General features: G+C 45.4%; 1 protein-coding gene across 4 annotated transcripts in view; it reads left to right on the top strand.

Moving 5' to 3' along the window:
* Positions 1-21950, top strand: part of TBC1D14 (TBC1 domain family member 14) — a 109509-nt gene that overhangs the window by 43305 nt on the left and 44254 nt on the right. For all 4 annotated transcript variants that reach the window (XR_011464561.1, XM_005906256.3, XM_070372753.1 and 1 more), the window contains exon 3: positions 2183-2303. Coding sequence is in view for 3 of the 4 variants with exons in the window: in XM_005906256.3 (XP_005906318.1) it covers positions 2183-2303 (121 nt within the window). In the remaining variant the exon portion in view is untranslated. The remainder of the gene's footprint in view (positions 1-2182; positions 2304-21950) is intronic.

A 21950-nucleotide genomic window follows, 5' to 3' on the forward strand; every position in this document is an offset into this window, starting at 1 on the left:
GCTGAGTCACCTCAAGTCCTGTCAGATTCTTTGCAACCATGTAGACTGTAGCCCACCAGGCTCCTCTGTCCATAGGATACTCGAGGCAAGAATACCGGCATGGGTTGCCATGCCCTCCTCCAGGGGATCTTCCTAACCCAGGGACAGCACCCACGTCTCTCACGTTTCCTGCACTGGCAGGTGGCTCTTTACCACTAGCGCCACCTGGGAAGCGCCCAGGTCTCTAGCCTCCTTTTAAGCTGGAACAGTTCTTCAGTCTTTGTCAGCTGAGGAAGATGCACCACGTAAAAGCTGAGAATTCTGTTTTATTAGGTGGCCTTCCTGAGGACTATAGCCTGGGAAGGCAGCCTCTCTGATAGCTCTGATGGACTGTTGCAGAGAGATAAGCAAGGAACCTGGGTATAGAGGAGTTTTTGCTGAAGAAAACAAAAACAAAAAACCATGTAGTGAAACATCGAAACATTACTGCTAATCACAAAAACAGCCATCTCGTGTTAATGACTGTAGAGCTTTTCTGTGTATGGGAAGATGCAGAAGTCTGGGCTGATTGAAATCACTTCCCTTGAAATACATCATTACTGTATGGGGCCAGTATGCTGGTTTTCTGCATCTTGAACCCCCTCAGGATGGACCGTTAGGGATGGCTACAGTGGCTGATGGCTTGGTGGGAGGCAACATTCTTAGTTTACCAAAGGCAGTGTTTTTTTGTCCACACGGGACCCTGACATTTTCAGAGTCAGATTTATCGTTTCCTTGGCTGTCCCCCTGTTTTGGTGTGTTTGTGTTTCCTCACGGTGATATTCAGGTGATATTCATGTGTTTTTTGCTAACTACAGGCAACCTGGTGTGTTGTTCTCAGCATCAGAGGAGGTGACCTGCGCTGTCCATTCTGACGCTGAGGGTGCCCACTGTGATCGCTTGGCTAGTGAGGTGTCTCCACTGTGAAGTTAATTAATTTTTCTTTGTAATTAACAAGTCATTTGTGGGAGCTACTTTCAAACTGTGTAAAAATCCTTCTCTCCATCCAGCTTCATCTACTGATTTAGCATCCGTTGACTAATCCATAAGCCCATCAGTCCTTCTCTACTTACTGTTGTCATTGTTTAGCTGCTGAGTCGTGTGTGACTTTTTGCGACCCCGTGGACTGTAGCCCGCCAGCCTCCTCTGTCCATAGGATTTCTCAGGAAAGAATACTTACTTGGGGCATTCTAAGAATTTTCCTTCCACCTTCACTCATGTGTTCATTTTCCTATTTGTATCCATATCCATTTGGGCTCATGGATTTCTTTTTTTATTGGGTGGATTATAATCCCTTGTTCTCATTATGTATTTTGATGATTACATTCCAGATTTAGTCAGCGAGAGCCCTTTCAAGCCGGGTACTGTTTTTGTTAAACCTATCGCAGTATTTCTTTGAGCACCTTCTTTCTGGCACACAAGACGCTTCATGCTCATCTTAAACTTTCCAGTGAGCCCTAGAAACCATTCATTTTCAATGAATGAGCCAATGCAGTACGTTCCAGAACAGTTTATCTGTAGCACCATTTATAACTTATTTGTGTTATTAGGGTTTGTTTACATGTTATTATGAGAGAAGATCATGTGACTGTGTCGTGAGTGGCTTTCTTTTTATGATACATGGAGACTTTATAAACAGATAATATAGATTTACCTTATAGATAATTTAAACTAAGTTAGAGGTTCATTACAAAAGCAGTTGTCATCCTTTGAGTACTGATCATGTACCTGTCCCTTTAATTCATATAGTGACCCTTGTTAAACATAAGGAAACTGAGTCTCAGAGAGGTTAATGTACAGATCAGAGTTACACAGCTACTGAGTGACTGAGCCAGGGTTTCAGTTCAATTTGGTTCGACTTCAAAGCTCACTTTTTCTGGATATACTTTGTTACGCTGTAATGCATATCCTTACTCTGAATGATACAACTTGTTGTATATATTTTCATTGAATTACAAAAAGCTTACTTGTTGTGGTTCAAGAGCTTTTCACCTGCTTCATAATTCCGTGTCTACGTGAGAATCAAGTCTGCAGAATTAAAGTCTGTGATTCAGCACATTGATCTCTAAGGAAAGTCTGCTTGTTTTCACTAGAGTGATTCAGCGGTCCTGGTGTTTCTGTAAGTGTCCAACAATTCCCTAACTCTTTCATTTTCTTCTTACAGGAATTCGCTTGCTAGAAAACAGAATGCAAGACTTGACAAACAAAGTGACTTGGGATGGAAGTTATTTGGAAAAGTACCACTCGGAGAGAATGCTCAGAAAGATGCAAAGAAGTTACAAAAGGTATACAAGATACAAAGACACAGAAATATGGGGTACAGCATCCATTTATGAGCCTTGCATAAATGACCATCATTGAGGCTTTGCAATTGGAAAGCTTTGTTATAACTTGCATGCTAAGTGCCTGCTATTTAAGTCTGTCTTCAGAACGTGGGTGACTTCAGCTTTTTTCTTACAGCTTGTATGCATGCGCACGTGGGAAAGTTGAGACGGCTGGGCTTTAGAACTTGATTGAATTTAATCAGTTTTTTCCCAATAAGAGTTACAAGTGTGATCAAATTTTTATTAATTGTGTTTGATATTAAATAATTCTCCCTTCCTGATCCCAAGGGCTTTAGCTTTTTCAGTTCAGTTCAGTTCAGTTGCTCAGTCGTGTCCGACTCTCTGCAACCCCATGAACCGCAGCACGCCAGGCCCCCCTGTCCATCACCAACTCCCGGGGTCCACCCAAACCCGTGTCCATCGAGTCAGTGATGCCATCCAGCCATCTCATCCTCTGTCGTCCCCTTCTCCTCCTGCCCCCAATCCCTCCCAGCATCAGGGTCTTTTCCAGTGAGCCAACTCTTCGCATGAGGTAGCCAAAGTATTGAAATTTCAGCTTCAGCATTAGTCCTTCCAGTGAACACCCAGGCTGTTTAGAACTTGATTAAATTTAATCAGTTTTTTTCCAATAAGAGTTACAAATGTGATCACACTTTTTATTGTGTCTGCTATTAAGGAATTCTCCCTTCTTGGGACTTACCCATTCCTGTGCCGCCTGGGAGCAGGGCAGCTGGGGCCTTCGTTACCCAGGCTGCTGTGTGACCCCCTTCCCCTCGCTGGCGGAGGCTGCCCACCTGTCCTGGGGGAGAGGGTGGGGTTCCGGGTCAGACCAAGCCTGTGGTGTCTCACTACTGTGGGCTCCTTTGCCCACTGCGGCTGGGAGGGTGCCAGCCCTGGAGGCAGGCGCTCATCCTTCCAGGGAGAGGGCTCAAGCACAGACTCAGCAAGGCCGGGGGGTGTTTGTGGCCTCAGCTACCCCGACTGTGACCACCTACATCTTCTGGTTGGCCCCAAGCCCCAGCTGTCCTGACAGTGGGGCGTTTGCCCAGTGCCATGACACTGCCAGTAGCTGGCCCCCCTACCCTGCCCAAACCTCGGTTTTTTATCCACTGACACTTGTTCAGTAGACACTTCTCTAAGAGCCAGCCTCGTGCGTGGCCCTGGAGTTAGAGAAATGGCGCTGCCCCCAGGCTCCAGAGCACCCCTCTGGTGCACAAATGATTCCAGGGCAGGGTCACCGAGAGGGAGGCAGGGCCGCCATGGGGAACACACACTGGGGTTAAATGAGTCATCATTTGGGTTTCTAGTTCATTTAAAACTCGCCACAACCTCGTGAAGAAATTAGTTACCGTCTTCATTTTACCAAAAGAGCCCTGAGAGCAGACCGAATGAGTGTGCAGCTGGAAAGCAGAGGAACTGGAGTTCAGCCCCAGGCCTGTGGGTGCCAGGGCCTTCGCCGTGGCTCTTCCTCTGCAGGAAGTGGAGGGGGGCAGGTGCCAGGCGGCCCGAGCTCCGGGCTTCATGCAGTGGGAGCCCGGGGAACAGGGGCGGGTGGTCCTCTTGGTGGGACGTGATGGGCTTGGAGCCTGCCCCTAACCTAGAGGCTGTGGGGAGCCCCCCACCAAGGGCTTTACGCATGCAGGGAATGATGAGGCCCCCTGGCAAGTGTGCGGCTCTTGGACTTGTCCGGGTGAAAGAAGGGGGTCTGGCCCAGTGCCCGTGGAAGTCGTGGGACTGCTAAGTCTTGTGGCCCCTCCATGTGTAGACGTGTTAGGTCCGGGGATGCACTGTGTAGGGCTCTGGCTCAGACCGCAGACTGGCTTTGTACAGATTTCATTGTTTATGTTTCGGCAAATTCATGGTGTTTCAAATGGTGTCTAATGCTCCTTACAGCAGTTGTTGGGACCCAGGAGACTTGCAAAATAAATCAGTGTTGAAATTCATTTTTAGAGACTGTTACATTTTGAATTTGGATCACTTATTGTGTAGATTGTTAAAATAACACACAATTAAAATGTGTATTCACATGCAGAGCTTAGCTCTGCGGTTTCTTAGGAAACTCAGTAGCTAAGCTGTTACAGAATTTTTAAAGAAATCTACGCTCTTCTAAAAAGTTATACTTTTTATATACATTATGCTGCGTAGATTTTCCCATGGCTCTTAATGCCACTTGCATCATGCTTGAATTTCTGTTATCTTTGTCGTACCCCCCTTTTTTAAAGGCGAACGTGGATTATGTTCTTAGAGGGTTTCTGTGAACTGAAGTGACTAGGTCAGCTAATTCTGTAGTAACATGATACTGCAGAGAAGAGGACCATCTGGCTCTGAGCATCAATAATACAGGATGTAACGGTACCTGCATGCCTCATACAGCCCTGCCTCCATCCTGTTTGCTCCAGCTTTGTGTCTGGGCCGCCCATCCCTCACCCTGGGCCCTCCCGCAAGCTGGGAGGAAGCTCCTGGGTGCAGGCTGGAGCTGGCTGCTGTCCAAGGCGTCGGTTCTCCCTGCCTCCCCTCCCCGCTTCAGAGGGCCCGTCCCTGGGGCCTGAGTGTCCAGACTGGTGATCCCAGATGGTGGCAGTAGCTCTAGTTAGGGCTAAAGCATAATTAAGATATTTAGTAGACTTTTAATTCCTTTCCCCTTTCTCTTTGGAAATATTTTGTAGAAGTGGCATCCTGTGGTGATTTAAAAACATGGACTTTGGAGTCAGACTTGCTGGGTTTGGATCCCAGCTCTGCCTCACACATGGGCCTCCCGCTGCGTACCCGACAGCTCCCTCTGGACGTCTGGTAGGCCTTCTCTGATGAACAAGCACCAAAGCTAAACTCTGATTTTCTTTTTTTCTGATCTGTCAGACCTATTCCCTTTGCAGCTTCCCCCGTTTCGGTGGATGACAGCCTTTCTGGTCAGCTTTAGACCTGCTGGGCTTCTCTTCCTGACGCCACCTCCCAGCCTGACAGGTGTTTTGTTTGTGTTTGTGCGCTGTGGGTGAGGCAAATCCGATGTGCAGTCAGGTTTGAGAAGTAGTGACTTGCTGGAAAATTCTGAACCTCTGCTCCAATGAAGTCTCATGGACAAAGTCTTACTAAAGAGGTGTTCCTGGCGTAGGCGGCAGAGGTGGTTGTGGCTGAGTGGTCTCCCAGTTGCTTATGTTTTTGGGAAATGGGGAGTGGATTCCTTTAGATAAGTTAGTCACACTCACTTGGTTATGGGCTTCCTTGGTGGCTCAGATGGTAAAGAATCTGCCTGCAATGTGGGAGACCCGGGTCAGTCTCTGAATTGGGAAGATCCTCTGAAGAAGGGCATGGCACCCTCTCCAATATTCTTGCCTAGAAAATTCCATGGATAGACGAGCCTGGTGGGCTACAGTCCATGGGGTCACAAAGAGCTGGACATGACTTGTGACTTCCCTGGTGGCTCAGATGGTAAAGCATCTGCTTACAATGTGGGAGACCCGGGTTCAATCCCTGGATCGGGAAGATCTCCTGGAGGAGGAAATGGCAACCCACCACAGTATTCTTGCCTGGAAAATCCTATGGACAGAGGAACCTGGTAGGCTACAGTCCATGGGGTCCCAAAGAGTTGGACACGTCTAAGCGACTTCACTTTCACTTTAGCGACTAACACTTTGACTTGGTTATAGTGATGTGTAGACGATGTATAAGAATATTAGGAAATAAAATAACACTTGGAATCTTACTGTCCCCCACATGATCACTGTTTGCATTTTGGTGTTTTTCCTTTCAATATTTTTCCATGTGCTTTTCTTTTCTTTTTTTTTTAAAGAAAAGACCATTTGAAAAGTGATAGCGAGTCTTTGTAATTTGAGTACATGTCAGAGGGACTCCGGACTGTGAACACCTGGGATGATGCTTCAGAACAGATTCTGTGACTTTGTGAGGCCTCATGCTGTGTGCACAGATGTGAGGGACTGGCAGTGTTGTCAGGAAGTGAGGCTGAGCAGCAGGTTTCAGTCCTGGGCGGGCTCTGAGGCAGCCACTGCTTGTGGCGAGGATAGCAGCAGCGGGGCAAGCTTGCAGGCTTCACCGTCCTGGACAGAATTCTGTCAGGCAGCACGAGTACATGTGCTTGGGTTCGTATAACCTGGGATGTCTTCAGTGGCCTTCTGGAATTTCAAGTCAGCTCTTAGATGTTAAAGAGAGAATCCCAGAAGAAGGCAAAACCAGGACAACTTAAAAGTGACATTCATTCTCACCTCTGGGTTCTCAGGAAATCACGAATGATCATAAACTGCAGAAAGGAAAAGCCTTGAGTGCTCGCTCACTGCAGGTAACTGGTGGCTGGCCTACAAGTATATCCTAAAACAATTTAATTTCATTTAAAAAGGAAACCTTTCTTCATTCTTATAATCCCTTATGCATTTGGAAAATGAGTTTGAACCAGTTCACAAAAAAGATCAGGTCTCAGTTAAGGAAAAGAAGAACGAAGCGTACTCTAAAGTGTCTCTCCCAGAGAAGGGAAGCGCACCACTCGGATGTAAACACAGTGCCTGGGGCAGCAGCGTGGGGTTCTGGAAAGGAAGGAGTAGCAGGTGGTTTGGAGAGGAAGACTGGAAGCTCCGCTGAACGGGCCACACTCACCACTCTCTGCGTCCTCTGGTATCCCCAGCTTGACACAGGGTAGTATAAATAAGGGCTGATTGTGTCGCAAATCTTGCGAAAGATATAAACCTACAGATTCGGGGGACCAGGAGGCTCAGTGAGCTCCAGACAGGATGAACTCACAAAGTCAGTGCCCAGACATGTCATAACCATGCTGCTGAAAATGTAGACAAAGAAAAAAATCTTAGAAGCAGCCAGAGAAAGTATATCACTTACTGGGGAGGGGCAGTTTGGATGACTTGCTTTTCCCATTAGAAACTGAGGAGGCCAGCAGGAAGTGAAACATCATCTTTTAAAGCGCTGAAAGGAAAAAACTTTTCGTTGTTGTTCAGTCCCTGAGTCGCATCTGCCTCTTTGTGACCCCATGGCCTGCAGCACGTCAGGCTCCCCTGTCCTTCACCATCTCCCGAAGTCTGCTCAAACTCATGTCCATTGAGTCAGTGATGCTATCTTACCATCTCATCCTCTGACTGCCTCTTCTCCTTTCCCCGCTCATCTTCATCTTTCCCCACATCTGGGTCTTTCCCCAAGAGTTGGCTCTTTGCATCAGGTGGTCAAAGTATTGGAGCTTCAGCTTTAGCATCAGTCCTTCCAATGAATATTCAGGACTGATTTCCTTTAGGGTAGACTGGTTGGATCTCCTTGCAGTCCAATGGCCTCTCAAGACTCTTCTCCAGCACCACAGTCCAAAAGCATCAATTCTTCAGCACTCAGCTTTCTTTATGGTCCAACTCTCACATCCATGCATGACTACTAGAAATACCATAGCTTTGACTGTACGGATCTTTGTTGGCAAAGTGATGTCTTTGCTTTTTAATACTTTAACTCTTTTTAATGTCTAGGTTCGTCATAACTTTCTTTCCAATGAGCAAGTGTGTTTTTTAATTTAATGGCTGTAGTAACCATCCACAGTGATTCTGGAGCCCAAGAAAATAAAATTTGTCACTACCTCCACATTTTCCCTTTCTGTTTGCCATGAAGTGATGGGACCAGATGCCATGATCTTAGTTTTTTGAATGTTGAGTTTTAAACCAGCTTTTTCACTTTCCTCTTTCACCCTCATCAGCAGGCTCTGTAGATACTCTTCTCTTTCTGCCATTAAAGTGGTATCATCTGCATATCTGAGGTTTTTGATATTTCTCCTAGCAATCTTAATTCCAGCTTGTGCGTCATCAGTCCTGGCATTTCTCATGATGTACTCTGTATACAAGTTAAATAAGCAGGGTGACAATATAACAGCCTTGTTGTTCTCCTTTCCCAATTTTGAACCAGTCTGTTGTTCCATGTCTGGTTCTAACTGTTGCTTCTTGAACCACATACAGGTTTCTCAGGAGGTAGGTAAGGTGGTCTGGTGTTCCCATCTCTTTAAAAATTTTCCACAGTTTGTTGTGATCCACACAGTCAAAGGCTTTAAAGTAGTCAGTGAAGCAGAAGTAGATGTTTTTCTGGAATTCCCCTCCTTTCTCTGTGATCCAGTGGATGTTGGCAATTTGACTCTGTTCTTCTGCCCTTTCTAAATCCAGCTTGAACATCTGGAAGTTCTTGGTTCAAGTACTGTTGAAGCCTAGCTCTGAGAATTTTGCACATTACTTTGTTACTGTGTGAGATGAGTGCAATTGTGTGGTAGTTTGAGCATTCTTTGGCATTGCCTTTCTTTGGGATTGAAATGAAAACTGACCTTTTTCAGTCCTGTGGCCGGCCACTGCTGAGTTTTCCAAATTTGCCAGCATATTGAGTGCAGCACTTTCACAGCATCATCTTTTAGGACTTGAAATAGCTCACCTGGAATTCCATCACCTCCACTAGCTTTGTTCGTAGTGATGCTTCCTAAGGCCCACGTGACTTCACGCTAGGATGTCTGACTCTAGGTGAGTGACCACACCATCATTGTTATCCTGGTGATTAAGACCGTTTTTGTACAGTTCTGTGTATTCTTGCCACGTCCTCATATTAATCTCTTCTACCTCTGTTAGGTCCTTACCATTTCTGTCGTTTATTGTGCCCATCCTAGCTTGAAATTTTCCCTTGATATCTTTGATTTCCTTGAAGAGATTTCTATTCTTTCCTATTCTATTGTTTTCCTCTAGTTGTTTGCATTGTTCATTTAAGAAGGCCTTCTTATCTCTCCTTGCTATTCTCTGGAACTTTGCATTCAGTTGGGTGTATCTTTCCCTTTCTCCCTTGCTTTTTACTTTTCTTCTTTCCTTAGCTCTTTGTAAGGCCTCCTCAGACAACCACTTTGCCTTCTTGCATTTCTTTTTCTTTGCGATGATTTTGGTCACTGCCTCCTGTACAGCGTTATGAACCTCCATTCTTAGTTCTTCGGGCACTCTGTCTACCAGATCTAATCCCTTGAATGTATTTGTCACTTCCACTGTATAATCATAAGAGATTTGATTTAGATCATATCTGGATGGCCTAGTGGTTTCCCTACTTTCTTAAATTTAAGCCTGGATTTTGCAACAAGGAGCTAATGATCTGAGCCACAGTCAGCTCCGTGTCTTGTTTTTGCTGACTTATATAGATCTCCATCTTCAACTGCAAAGAATATAATAATCTGATTTTGGTATTGACCATCTGGTGATGTCCATGTGTAGAGTCTTCTCTTGTGTTGTTGGCAAAGCATGTTTGCTATGACCAGTGTGGTCTCTTGACAAGACTCCATTAGCCTTCATTTTATACTCCAAGGCCAAATTTGCTTGTTACTCCAGGTATTTCTTGCATTCTAGTCCCCTCTAATGAAAAGAACATCTGTTTTTGGTGTTGTAGGTCTTGTAGGTCTTCATAGAACTGGTCAACTTCAGCTTCTTCAGCATTTGTGGACAGGGCATAGACTTGGATTACTGTGACGTTGAATGGTTTTCCTTGGAAACATATCGAGATCATTCTGTCATTTTTAAGATAGCACCCAAGTTCTGCGTTTCGGACTCTTTTGTTGACTATGATGCTGCTTCATTTCTTCTAAGGGATTCTTGCCCACAGTAGTAGATATAATGGTCATGTGAGTTAAATTCACCCATTCCTGCCCATTTTAGTTCACTGATTCCTAAATTATCATGTCAGTGTTCATTCTTGCCATCTCCTGCTTGACATCCAATTTACCTTGATTCATGAACCTATCATTCCAGGTTCCTATGCAGAATTGTTCTTTACAGCATCGGATTTTACTTTGACCGCCAGACACATCCACGACTGAGCGTTGATTCCATACTGGCCCAGCTGCCTCATTCTTTCTGGAGCTATCAGTAATGGCCCTCCGTTCTTCCCCAGTAGCATACTGGACACCTTCTGACCTGGGGGGTTGCTTATTTTCCAGTGTCATATCTTTTTGCCTTTTCACACTGTTCATGGGGTTCTCACGGCAAGAATCCTGGAGTGGTTTGCCATTCCCTGCTCCACTGGACCATGTTTTGTCAGAACTGTCCACTGTGACCTGTCCGTCTGGACCTACTTGACATGACTTATGGCTTTATTGAATAATGCAAGTCTTACTTAACTCAAGAAAAGAACTATCAACCCCAAATTCTATATCCAGCAAAAATACCCTTCAGCAGTGGAAGTAAAATAAAGATCTTTTTGGATAAAGGAAAACTGAGGGAATTTGTTGCCAGCAGATCTAAAAAAAATTACTGAAGGAAGTTTTCCAGACAATAGGGACATTATACTAGAAGAGACCTGAAACATTAGGAAGGAAGAGGAACAGAAATGGTAAAAGTCCAGAGGAGCACAACAGACCATTGTTCTCTCAATGAGGTCTTTGAAATATGTTTTGTTGAAAGCAAAAAGTACGTTTTTCTGTGGGGTTTTCAGCGTATGTCGATGTAGTACGTATTACAGCTAGACCATGAAGGGGGAGAGGGTATGATGGTAATGTTTCTACATTCCACTTGAAGCGCTAAAATATTGATTCTAATAAGATCGTGAGAGATATATATTGTAAATTTCAGATCAACCACTAAACTTCACAAAGAGAGCGAAAAATGAAATATTTTAAAATGGAATTCTAAAAAAAAAAGTTCCAGGAAGTGAAATCAAGACAGGCAAGAGGAAATGTAGGAAGAAAAATAGAACACATAAGATGGACGGCCCAAATTGAAACGTGTCAATAATTTACCTTAATATAAACGGTCTGAGCATACCAATCGTGTGTGACATTGTCAGAGTGGGTTCAGAAACAATGACCCAGCTATATACCGTCTAAAAGACATTCACTCCAAATATGAAACGTGTAGTTACAATTAAAGGGTGCAAAAAGAACACTGCGGTGAAGACACTAGTCAAAATGCAGATGGAGTAACATCAGGAAAAGTAGACTTCAGAGCAAAGAAAGTCACCAGGGACAAGGTGGAATGTTACCAATGAAGACATAATCACGTTGAGTGCATTCTAACAGCAGAGCTGCAAACTGCACGGCACAGAACCTGGCAGACTGAAACAGGTCGGCGCATCCACAGTTACGGCCGAAACGCCAGTGCCCCTCCGAGTAACTGATGGGACTACTGACAGAGGGAACCAGCCCCACTCTGGCCTCCCGTCACCGAGCCAGGCTGCTGGGCTGCTGTTGGAGGAGACTCCACACCCCAGCAGAGCACGACACACCTTTGCAAGCTCACATGGATGGTCACCAAGATAGACCATAACCTGAAAGGATTCAGTTTATACAAAATATCTTCCTGCACCTCAGTAAGGTTACAGGGTCAGAAAGATAAGAAGAACATCTCTCCACACTTGGAAATTAAACACGTAACATGCTTCTAAACCCCCGGAGAAGGAAATGCTAATCTAATCCATTATTGTTGCGTGGAGACTCCCGTGGACAGAAGAGCTTGGTGGGCTACAGTCCATGGAGTCACAAAAGAGTTGATCATGACTGAGCATATGCTTCTAGATAAGTTTTGGGACAATAAGAGAGTCACAAGGAAAATGAGAGAATATTTTGAACTGAACAAAAATACAGTCTATGAAAATTTGTGGGATGCAGTGCTTAGAAGGACATTTTTATGTTTTTGGCCTCACTGTGTGGCTTATGGGATCTTAGTTCCCCAACCAGGGATCAAACTTGGGCCCTCGGCAGTGAAAGCACAGCGTCTTAACCACTGGACTTCTGGGAAATTCCCCAAGAAGGGAATTTATAGCATTAAGCCAGTCTGATTAGAAAAGAGAAAAGTTCTCTAATTTTCTACCTTAAGAAACTGTAAAAGGAGCAAATAAACCCCAAACAAGCAAAACGAAGAAAGTAACACACATGAGAACAGAAGACACTGAAATTGAAAACAAAAATTAATAGTCAGAGAAACCACAAGCTGGTTCTCTGAAATGATCAACAAAATCAAACGCAAACAAAACTGACATAAGAAAGGAGGACCAAATTATCAGTAAGAGAAGTTAAAAGACGAGATACTACTGCAGACGCTGCAGAAATTAAAAGGATAAGAGAATGTTATAAATAACTCTCCAAACATAAGTTTGATAACTTAGATGAAATGATCCACTTCCTTGAAAGTCACACATCACCAGAGCTCATTCAGGATGCAATAGATAACCCAAATTGTGCTGTAATTATTAATGAAATGGAAATTGTAGTTCAAAACCTTCCAAAAAAGAAATCTCCAAGCCTAGAGGGGGTTTCATTGATGAGCTCTTCCAAATATTTAAAGAAAGACTGGGAGCTGACTGTGGCTCAGATCATGAACTCCTTATTGTCAAATTCAGACTTAAAGTAGGGAAAACCACTAGACCATTCAGGTATGTCCTAAATCAAATCCCTTATGATTTTACAGTGGAAGTCACAAATAGATTCAAGGGATTACATCTGATAGAGTGCCTGAAGAACTATAGACGGAGGTTCATGACGTTGTACAAGAGGCAGTGATCAAGACCATCCCCAAGAAAAAGAAATGCAAAAAGGCAAAATGGTGGTCTGAGGAAGACTTGCAAACAGCTGGGAAAACAAAAGAAGCTAAAGGCAATATAGAAAAGGCAGGATACCCATCTGAATGCAGAATTCAAAAAAATAGCAAGGAGAGATAAGAGAGCCTTCCTAAGTGATCAATGCAAAGAGATAGAGGAAAACAATAGAATGGGAAAGATTAGAGATCTCTTCAAGAAAATTAGAGATACCAAAGGAACATTTCATGCAAAGATGGGCACAGTCAAGGTCAGAAACAGTATGGACCTAACAGAAGCAGAAGATATTAAGAGGAGTGGCAAGAATACACAGAAGAACTATACAGAAAAGATCTTAATGACCCAGGTAACCATGTTGGTGTGATCACTCACCTAGGAACCGGACATTCTGGAGTCCAAAGTCAAGTGGGCCTTAGGAAGCATCACTACGAACACAGCTAGTGGAGGTGATGGAATTCCAGCCGAGCTGTTTCAAGTCCGAAAAGATGATGCTGTGAAAGTGCTGCACTCAATATGCCAGCAAATTTGGAAAACTCAGCAGTGACCACAGGACTGAAAAAGGTCAGTTTTCATTCCAATCCCAAAGAAAGGCAATGCCACCTACTGCAGAATTGCACTCATCTCACACGCTAGTAAAGTAATGCTCAAAATTCTCCAAGCCAGGCTTTAGCAATACGTGAACTGGGAACTTCCAGATGTTCAAGCCGGATTTAGAAAAGGCAGAGGAACCAGAGATCAAATTGCCAACATCCGTTGGATCATCAAAAAAGCAAGAGAGTTCCAGAAAAACATCTACATCTGCTTTATTGACTATGCTGAATGAAGCCTTTGACTGTGTGATTCACAGCAAACTGTGGAAAATTCTTAAAGAGATGGGAATACCAGACCGCCTAACCTACGTTCTGAGAAATCTGTATGCAGGTCAAGAAGCAACAGTTAGAATTGTACATGGAACAACAGACTGGTTCCAAATCAGGAAAGGAGTATGTCAAGGCTGTATCTTGACACACTGCTTATGTAACTTCTATGCAGAGTACATCAAGAGAAATGCTGGGCTGGAGGAAGCACAAGCTGGAATCAAGATTGCTGAGAGAAATATCAATATCCCCAGATATGCAGATACCATATGCAGATGGAGAAAGTGAAGAGGAACTAAAGAGCCTCTTGATGAAAGTGAAAGAGAAGAGTGAAAAAGCTGGCTTAAAACTCAATATTCAGAAAACTAAGATCATGGCATCCGTTCCCATCACTTCATGGCAGAGATGGGTAAACAATGAAAACAGTGACAGACTTTATTTCCTGGGCTCCAAAATCACTGCAGATGGTGACTGCAGCCATGAAATTCGAAGATGCTTGCTCCTTGGAAAAAAAGCTATGACTAACCTAGACAGCATATTAAGAAGCAGAATCATTACTTTGCCAACAAAGGTCCGTCCAAAGCTATGGTTTTTCCAGTAGTTGTGTATGGATGTGAGAGTTGGACCATAAAGAAAGCTGAGTGCCGAAAAATTGATGCTTTTGAACTGTGGTGTTGGAAAAGATGCTGGAAAGTCCCTTGTATGGCAACGAGATCAAACCAGTCAATCCTAAAGGAAATCAACTGTGAATATTCTTTGGAAGGACTGATGCTAAAGCTGAAGCTCCAGTATTTTGGCCACGTGATGCAAAGAACTGACTCACTGGAAAAGACCCTGATGCTGGGAACGATTGAAGTCAAGAGGAGAATGGGACAACAGAGGATGAGATGGTTGGATGGTATCACCGACTTGATGGACATGAGTTTGAGCAAGCTCCGGGAGTTGGTGACGGACAGGGAAGCCTAGCGTGCTGCAGTCCATGGGGTCGCAAAGAGTCAGACATTACTAAGCGACTGAACTGAACCGAACCAGACCCACTTCCACAATATACATTTTAAGATAACAAGATTAGTCATAAGGTTCTTGTTAAGGAGAAACATGTCCTCAAGAAGATACATTGTTACATTGACCAAGACAAAGCAATGTAGAAAAAGTTTGTCCTTTTCTCCTCCTTGACAGACCTGGACCCCTTTCTCCTTCTCGAGGGTTCCTGACCCCTTTCTTCTCCTTGGGGACTTCTTATCAACCTACCCAAGAATTGACTGTCTCAGTCTTAGCAGGAGATTATCTTATAAAATGTCTGTGGTGGTGGTTTAGTTGCTAAATCATGTCCGACTCTTGCAACCCCACGAACTGTGTCCTGCCAGGCTCCTCTGTCCATGGGATCCTCCAGGCAAGAATACTGGAGTAGGTTGCCATTTCCTTCTCTAGGGGATCTTCCTGACCCAGGAATCGAACCCAGGGCTGCTGCATTGAAGGCAGATTCTTTACCGACTGAGCTACGAGTATAAAATGTCTAATGCTTATTAATCTTGGATTTTAGAGAGGCAGCACGTTATGTATCAGGTTTTTCTTTGAGGTGTTTGGGGAAGACAGGGGGAAGCGAGGAGAGAGGGAAACGGCAGCGGGTCATTTAGTTTGGACAGTTTTATTCGGTGCGTGGATTGTCTCCCACTGTTGTCGTGGTGACAGTTAATCCATCTGAGCAGTTTAACTCTCTTGCCTCAGATACCTTAGTATAAACTGGATTCTGGTGCACAGTGCTTCTCAAGGGAGGTTTGCTTCTTTTTCCAGGTGTGGAAGTGATGCCTCTCCCCGTCAGTCTGAGAGGGCAGAACTCGGGCCACAATTCCAGTCTTGCCGCTGGGGCTCCCAGGGGGAGGTGGGTGCTCGAGACCGGGAAACGAACGGGCCGGTCTTTCCGTTCGTTTCCGTTCCTGTTCCGTTCGAACAGGCCACAGACCCTGCTGGGGTCAGAGGGGTCAGGCCTGGGAGGGACTCTGCTTTGAGCAGGGAGCCCCTTGTCTGTGTCCTCGTTCGGTCACTCGCAGTCAGTTGCGTGGCTTCAGGCCGCTGACTTGACTTTGCCTCTCCTAACCCTTGGTCTCCTTCTCTGCAAAAGTAATGCCCCTCTTGCCTGTGCTTGTGAAGGTTAAGTGGGAGGAAGTGAGGGTGGCAGTGGTCCCAGTGGCAGTAGTCACAGTAGTTCAGTGGTTAGAAGACTCTGTGCTTCCACGGGTTCAACCCCTGATACGCTAAGATCCTGTGTGCTGCGTGGTGCAGCCAAAATAAATAAAAACTATGCAGTCATTTTGTGTTTAAGTGTGCGTGTTACTGGAGCAGTGGTTGGTGTCCAGTGAGAGCTCAGTAAATGTCAGTGGCTTCTCGTGTTCTGGTCTCACCTCAGGGACCTTTACTCTTGTGACTGGATAAAAATCTTAAAAAAAATAAAACAACTTTGTCACTGTCAGGAGTGTTCAGTGTGTTTTGGAAATTTGTAGTTGGCAAAGTCAGTCTTGAATAACATCTGAAATAGCTTAAAAATTTTTTTTTTTTTTTCAAATTATAAAAAATAGTTCATGAATAAAAAACACCTGTAGAATCCCCAAATGGCAGACGCACACAGGGTTAACTGGAAAGCCCTCTTCACCTGAGACTCCGCGCCCTGCCTGCCTACCCTCCCTGGCCTTCCTCTGAGCCAGGGGACGGTGTCGCGCTTTCGCCGCGGCACACGCTTGTGATAGAGCTGTGCAGCTTCTCTCTGGCATGTCCACAGTCGGCTCTCAGGAGACTTGCCCAGTCTGACCCTGAAGACGCTGTGGCCGGGATTGTTCAGAGGGGACCGTCCGTCTTCTGAACCTGGTCTGTGACTGACTGTGGGCTCTGGTGATCGTGTCTGCAGCTGAGTAGCCTGTTGAATAACCTGAACCAGAAAAGTGTGTTCCAGGCAAGCAGCTGAATCAAGGCTGCTTCCAAGGAAGATGTAGGGAGGTGGCCCTTGGGAGCTTTCAAATGCTCCTGCACTTCCCTGAACAATTTAATGTGTTGATATAAAAATATTGACAGCCAGAGGAAACTGCTTTTTTTTTTTCTCACATCAATCTAATTCCCAATGGAAGATTGAGATTTTTAGAGTATTTTATAGTCTCTGAGCACTGTTGGATCAGCAGGGAAGACACTTCTTGGGCCTTTCCCAGGGGTTGATGGGCACAGGCCTGGCTGGCTTGTCTTGGGCTGCGATGCATGGAGCATAGCTGACCCTTCTGAGGGCGGTGTAGTCAGCAAGCGGTCACGTGGGACTTGGAGAAACCTCAGATTTGAGAGGAGTAGGGCTCTGAGCTTTAAGTTTCCTCTAAACTGTCCTTTAAATTACTAGTCTGAGTTGCACTCAGAATGTCGCTTTGCATCTTGTCAGCAACCCACTCCAGTGTTCTTGCCTGGAGAATCCCAGGGACGGGGGAGCCTGGTGGGCTGCCGTCTGTGGGGTCGCACGGAGTCGGACACGACTGAAGCGACTTAGCAGCAGCAGCAGCAGCAGCGTGTGGAAGCCCTTCAGGTGGAGTTTTCTCTTTGCCACTGGAAACTCCATTGTTGTTGTTCAGTCGCTCAGTCGTGTCCGACTCTTTGCGACCCCATGGACGCAGCAGGCCAGGCTTCCCTGTCCTTCACTCTCTCCTGGAGTTTGCTCAGACTCATGTCCATTGAGTCAGTGATGCCATCCAACCATCTCACCCTCTGTTGCCCCTTCTCTTGCCCTCAGTCTTTCCCACTCCGTGGTATCCTTGAGTTAACAGGCAAGTGTTACATTTATTCCTTGATCCTGTGCCCGTGTCTGATAGTTAGTGTGGCCTTAGGACCACAGAGCGGGCACGACTGTGGTAAACTGAAGTCGTAGTTCAAAGGCCGTGCACCAGGGGAGTTGATAGGAAGAGGCTTTGGAGCCAGACTGCCCTGGTTGGAATTGCGCCCTGGCCCTGACCAGCTGTCACTTAACTGGGAAGGTCCTCAGAGCCTCAGCTGCTCCGTCTGGGAAAAGAGGGGGTGGGGAGAGGGTGCAGACGGTACCTATGCTCGTTTCTTGCTGCTCCTCAATAAATCACCACCAGAGTTGGTGACTTAATACAGATTTATCCTCCTATAGTTAGGAGGTCAGAAATCTGAAATGAATCTTCCAGGCTGAAATCAAAGTGTAGGCAGGGCTGGTCCCCTTAGAGACCCCGCAAGAGAACCTGTGCCTCCTGTCCCGGGCTCTGTCAGCTGCTGGCCTTCCTCGGCTGGTGGCTGCAGCGCTGCAGTTGTTTCCTTCAGTGCGTCGCCTTCCCCTGATTCCATCTTCACATCCTCCTCTGCTTTGATCTTCTGAGGACACTTGGGGTTATTTTGGGCCCACCCAGATAATGAAGGATAATCTCCCCATCTCAGGGCCCATGACGTTAATCCCGCCTGCAGTCCCTTCTACCACCTAAGCTAACAGTCACAGGTCCCCGGGATTGACATGGCGTGTCTGGGGCCATCCCTCCGCCTAGCACAGGACTGACTCACCTCGTGGTTGAGGGGGCTGAATAAGATGCGTCCCGTCTTAGCTCAGATGCTCCCTCCTAGGTGGCGTCTTCTAAGCGGTTCTCCCTGGCCACCCTGTCTGAAGGCCCGTCCTCTGCCAGAGCGCTGTTTTCTGCAGCGCTCTTCTCCGTCGTAAACTCTTGCGCACTTGCTGTTGCCTCTTTAGTGCCTGCCTCTCGACCCCTCCCAGAATATGAATCACGAAGCTTAGGAGCAGAGCTTGTTTGCTTTTCAGTCACTTTCTCCCCAGGGCCTAGAACAGTACCTGGCTTTATTGGATGGTTAATACAAATTTGTTAATGGATGAAAGTGAAAGTCACTCAGGTATGCCCACTCCTTGGGACCCCATGGACTCTACAGTCTATGGAATTCTCCAGGCCAGAATACTGGAGTGGGCACCCATTCCCTTCTCCAGGGGATCTTCCCAACCTAGGGATCGAACTCAGGTCTCCCACATTGTAGGAGGATTCTTTACTGTCTGAGCCACAAGGGAAGCTTGTTAAATGGATGAATGAATTTCAAAATTTCAAAGCACACCACTTTGTAGACTTTCTTCTTATCTCTATGACATCATAGACATTTCCCCATATCATTAAGTATTCTCCCATGATCTCGTTTCTACACACTAAGTTACGGCCTTTGTGTAGCCATATCTCCATTTATTTAACCAGTTTTCCTCAACTGGGCACTGGAGCCGGCGCTTTCCTGTGAAACCCAGTGGCCTGTGGCAAGGCGGGGTTTTGTCAGCAGTGTGTTAGGGTGCTGCATGGAACACATCACCCAGTCTCACCTCCTTGACCTCAAAGGGTGGAGACCACCATGTTGTAGGTTAATCAATAAGGAAATAAATCCAGTGTGCTGGTAGCCTGGGAATGAGCTCTGGCTAACTCAGAAACTTCAGGAGGCAGAATTCTTTACAGGTGAATTAAGATAAAAGTCAAATATAATGCCATACTGAGATAGAGTAGAGGCTCTGTTGACTTCTTCTTTTTAAGTTTAAAATTTTAGTAAATTCAGCCTGTCCTCACCTGGTGTATATAGTTAAAACTTTATAAATGGTACTCGGATGTAAAACATGTGGTAGGAACTGTTGTTAAAGTAACTTGCAGGTTACGACCTGCCAGAGGAAATCAGCAGTGTGTTTTTGGTAAGCATATCTTAACATGTGCGTCTCATATTTAATTCAGTGAGCCTGCAGGCTCACCATGGACTAGATGTTGGTAGGAGAGGCTGAGAACCCCGCCTGTCTTTGAGACCAGAAGGAGCTCTCTTCCTGTCTCAGGACTTATTTCTGGAAGGACACAGTAACTCCTCAGGCTGGGTCGGCTGCCTCTCCTGGGGCTCTTGGATCCCCCTGATTCCTCTCCGTCACAGGACCAAGCACCCGCAGAGTGGTAATCGTCTGTTTGCTGGTCTGTGAGGGACGTGAGGACAGGAGCCTTGGTCATCTTTAGCCCTAGGGCCAAGCACCGTGAGTGCTTCTGGGAGAGACGAAAAGATGGACGGGAGAATGGTGGAGTCCACACGGGCCGCGTGTCTCCTCTGTGCTGGGGGCTTTGCTCGTCTTCAGTGGTGGAGAGACAACAGCCAGTCCCCACCCTCAGAGGTTTCCGAGTCTCCTGAGGGAAATAAGTACTAATCAGACAGTCATGTAATTACAAGGTGTGATTAAGTGCTGTGAGGAAACAGAACCTGATGCGAGGAGGGAGGCGAACAGGGCCTTGCTGTAGTTTGCAGGGGAGGGGAGAGAGTCTTTCTGCAGGGAAAGTGTTTAAGATGAGCTCTGAAGATGAGGTCAGCCTTCGTACTGGTTTAGTCCCCTTGTGAAGAAAAACCTTAAACCTAGAGAAGGGTTCAAGGAAGAATTTAATGAGGAACAGCTGTATATCATGCTCCGCTTAGATTGAAGTTGTTGACGTTTTGCCGTATTCATTTCATCCTGCCTTTCTAGTTTTAAAAAATGGAATCACTTGAAAGTGACTTGTAGGTATCATGACATTGTACCCCTAAATACAGCACCATTCAGTGCTCTACACAACCATGAAGCTGTCATCAGGCTTTAAAAAATCATCAGTGATTTCCACCACAGCAGCTGGCCGCGACCACGTTCAGCCGACGTTCATGACCAGATCGTGCTTGCTTTCTCTAGTTGCGCCGCACTGTTCTTTGTGAACCAGCATCCAGCCAGGTTTGTGTACTGACCTCAGTTGTTGGTCACTTCATTCTCTTCATGGAAAACAGTTACTCTACCATTCTCTGATGACATTTACCTTTTTTAAAAAAATGATCATGGGTTAAAGATTCATTTAACACATTGAGGAGATGTGTGAAATGAAGCAGTAAGATGGAAAATTATTCCAAAGACATCTGAGGAAGTAGATAGTTATAGACATAAAACCAAACAAGGAATTAGAAGATTGCTAGGTTAGGTTTAAATAAACGAATAGGGTAAGAAAACATCACCTCTGGAGTTAAGTTTTCAGTTGGACATAAATGTGCAACTTAATACGTCACTTCACAGTTTCTGGGCTCTAATCGAGTGGTAGGTAGCACAGGCTTATCTCCTAGAGGATTAAAAACTTCAGGCAGGCTTGTTAAAAACATCCAGGTATAAATTGAAGAGACACTTCTCCCCCATGCATTTGTCTTACTTCCAGATTTTGAGTAAGTTTTGTAAACAAGGCTTTCCTTAATCCTTCCAGCCAGAATCAGCCTCTCCCTTTTTATCCTATTACTTTTAACAAATGGCTTTATTGTGGTATGATTATCATACCATCAGATTCACTCAGTGTGCATGTTCATGATTTCTTAATAAACTTAAACAGTTACGCAACAGTCACTACAATCCAGATGTAGAATATTTTCATCACTAGAGAAAGTTCCCTCATGCCTATTTGCAGTGGATCTCTGCTTCCACCTCCAGCTCCACGTGAACAGTGATTTGCTTTATGTGGAGAGATTTGCTTATCAAAGACATTTCATATAAATGGAATGATGCGCATTACCTTTCGCTGCCTTTCAGCCCGCGGTGCCCTGAGGCTCGCCCACGTGCTGTCCGTGTGTAGCATGTATCAATGCCCCTGTTCACTGCTGGAGGTGCTGTGTATCCCGTCCTCACTTAGTGCTTTCTTTTGGTGTTGGGCTACAATGAATAATGCTGCTGTGCATATTTGCTAGCAAGACGTTTTGTGGATGTATTTTTTATTTCTTTTGGATAGATTCCTACAAGTGTGGTGGTGGTGGTGGTGGTTTAGCCGCTCAGATGTGTCGGTGTGTATTGAACTGTATATATAAGACACTGCCGGGTTCTTTCTAAAATGGCTGCAACTGCCAGCGACTTATGAAAATTTCTTGTTGCTGTCTGACTTCTCAACCGCAGCTTGATGGACACTGTAGGTTTCTGAGTGAAGTTTCTAGTGGTAACTTGGTAATGCTATTATTATTCAGAAAGTCAGCTGGGGAAAGCCTCCTTCCATGGTCTGAGGAGTTGGGAGTTTCCATCATGAAAGCAGGGTCTGTGCTGTCTCAGACCCAGAGCTCAGCCTGTGAACATTGGACCCATGGGCTGACCAGCAATCATTTTGACCTCACGGCAGATTTTAAGACTTAAAGCACTGAGGTATGATCTGCAGACAGTGGAATGCTCTCCTCTGAAGCGTAC

The sequence above is a fragment of the Bos mutus genome, chromosome 6 (assembly GCF_027580195.1).
Source record: "Bos mutus isolate GX-2022 chromosome 6, NWIPB_WYAK_1.1, whole genome shotgun sequence".
Classification (NCBI taxonomy): domain Eukaryota; kingdom Metazoa; phylum Chordata; class Mammalia; order Artiodactyla; family Bovidae; genus Bos; species Bos mutus.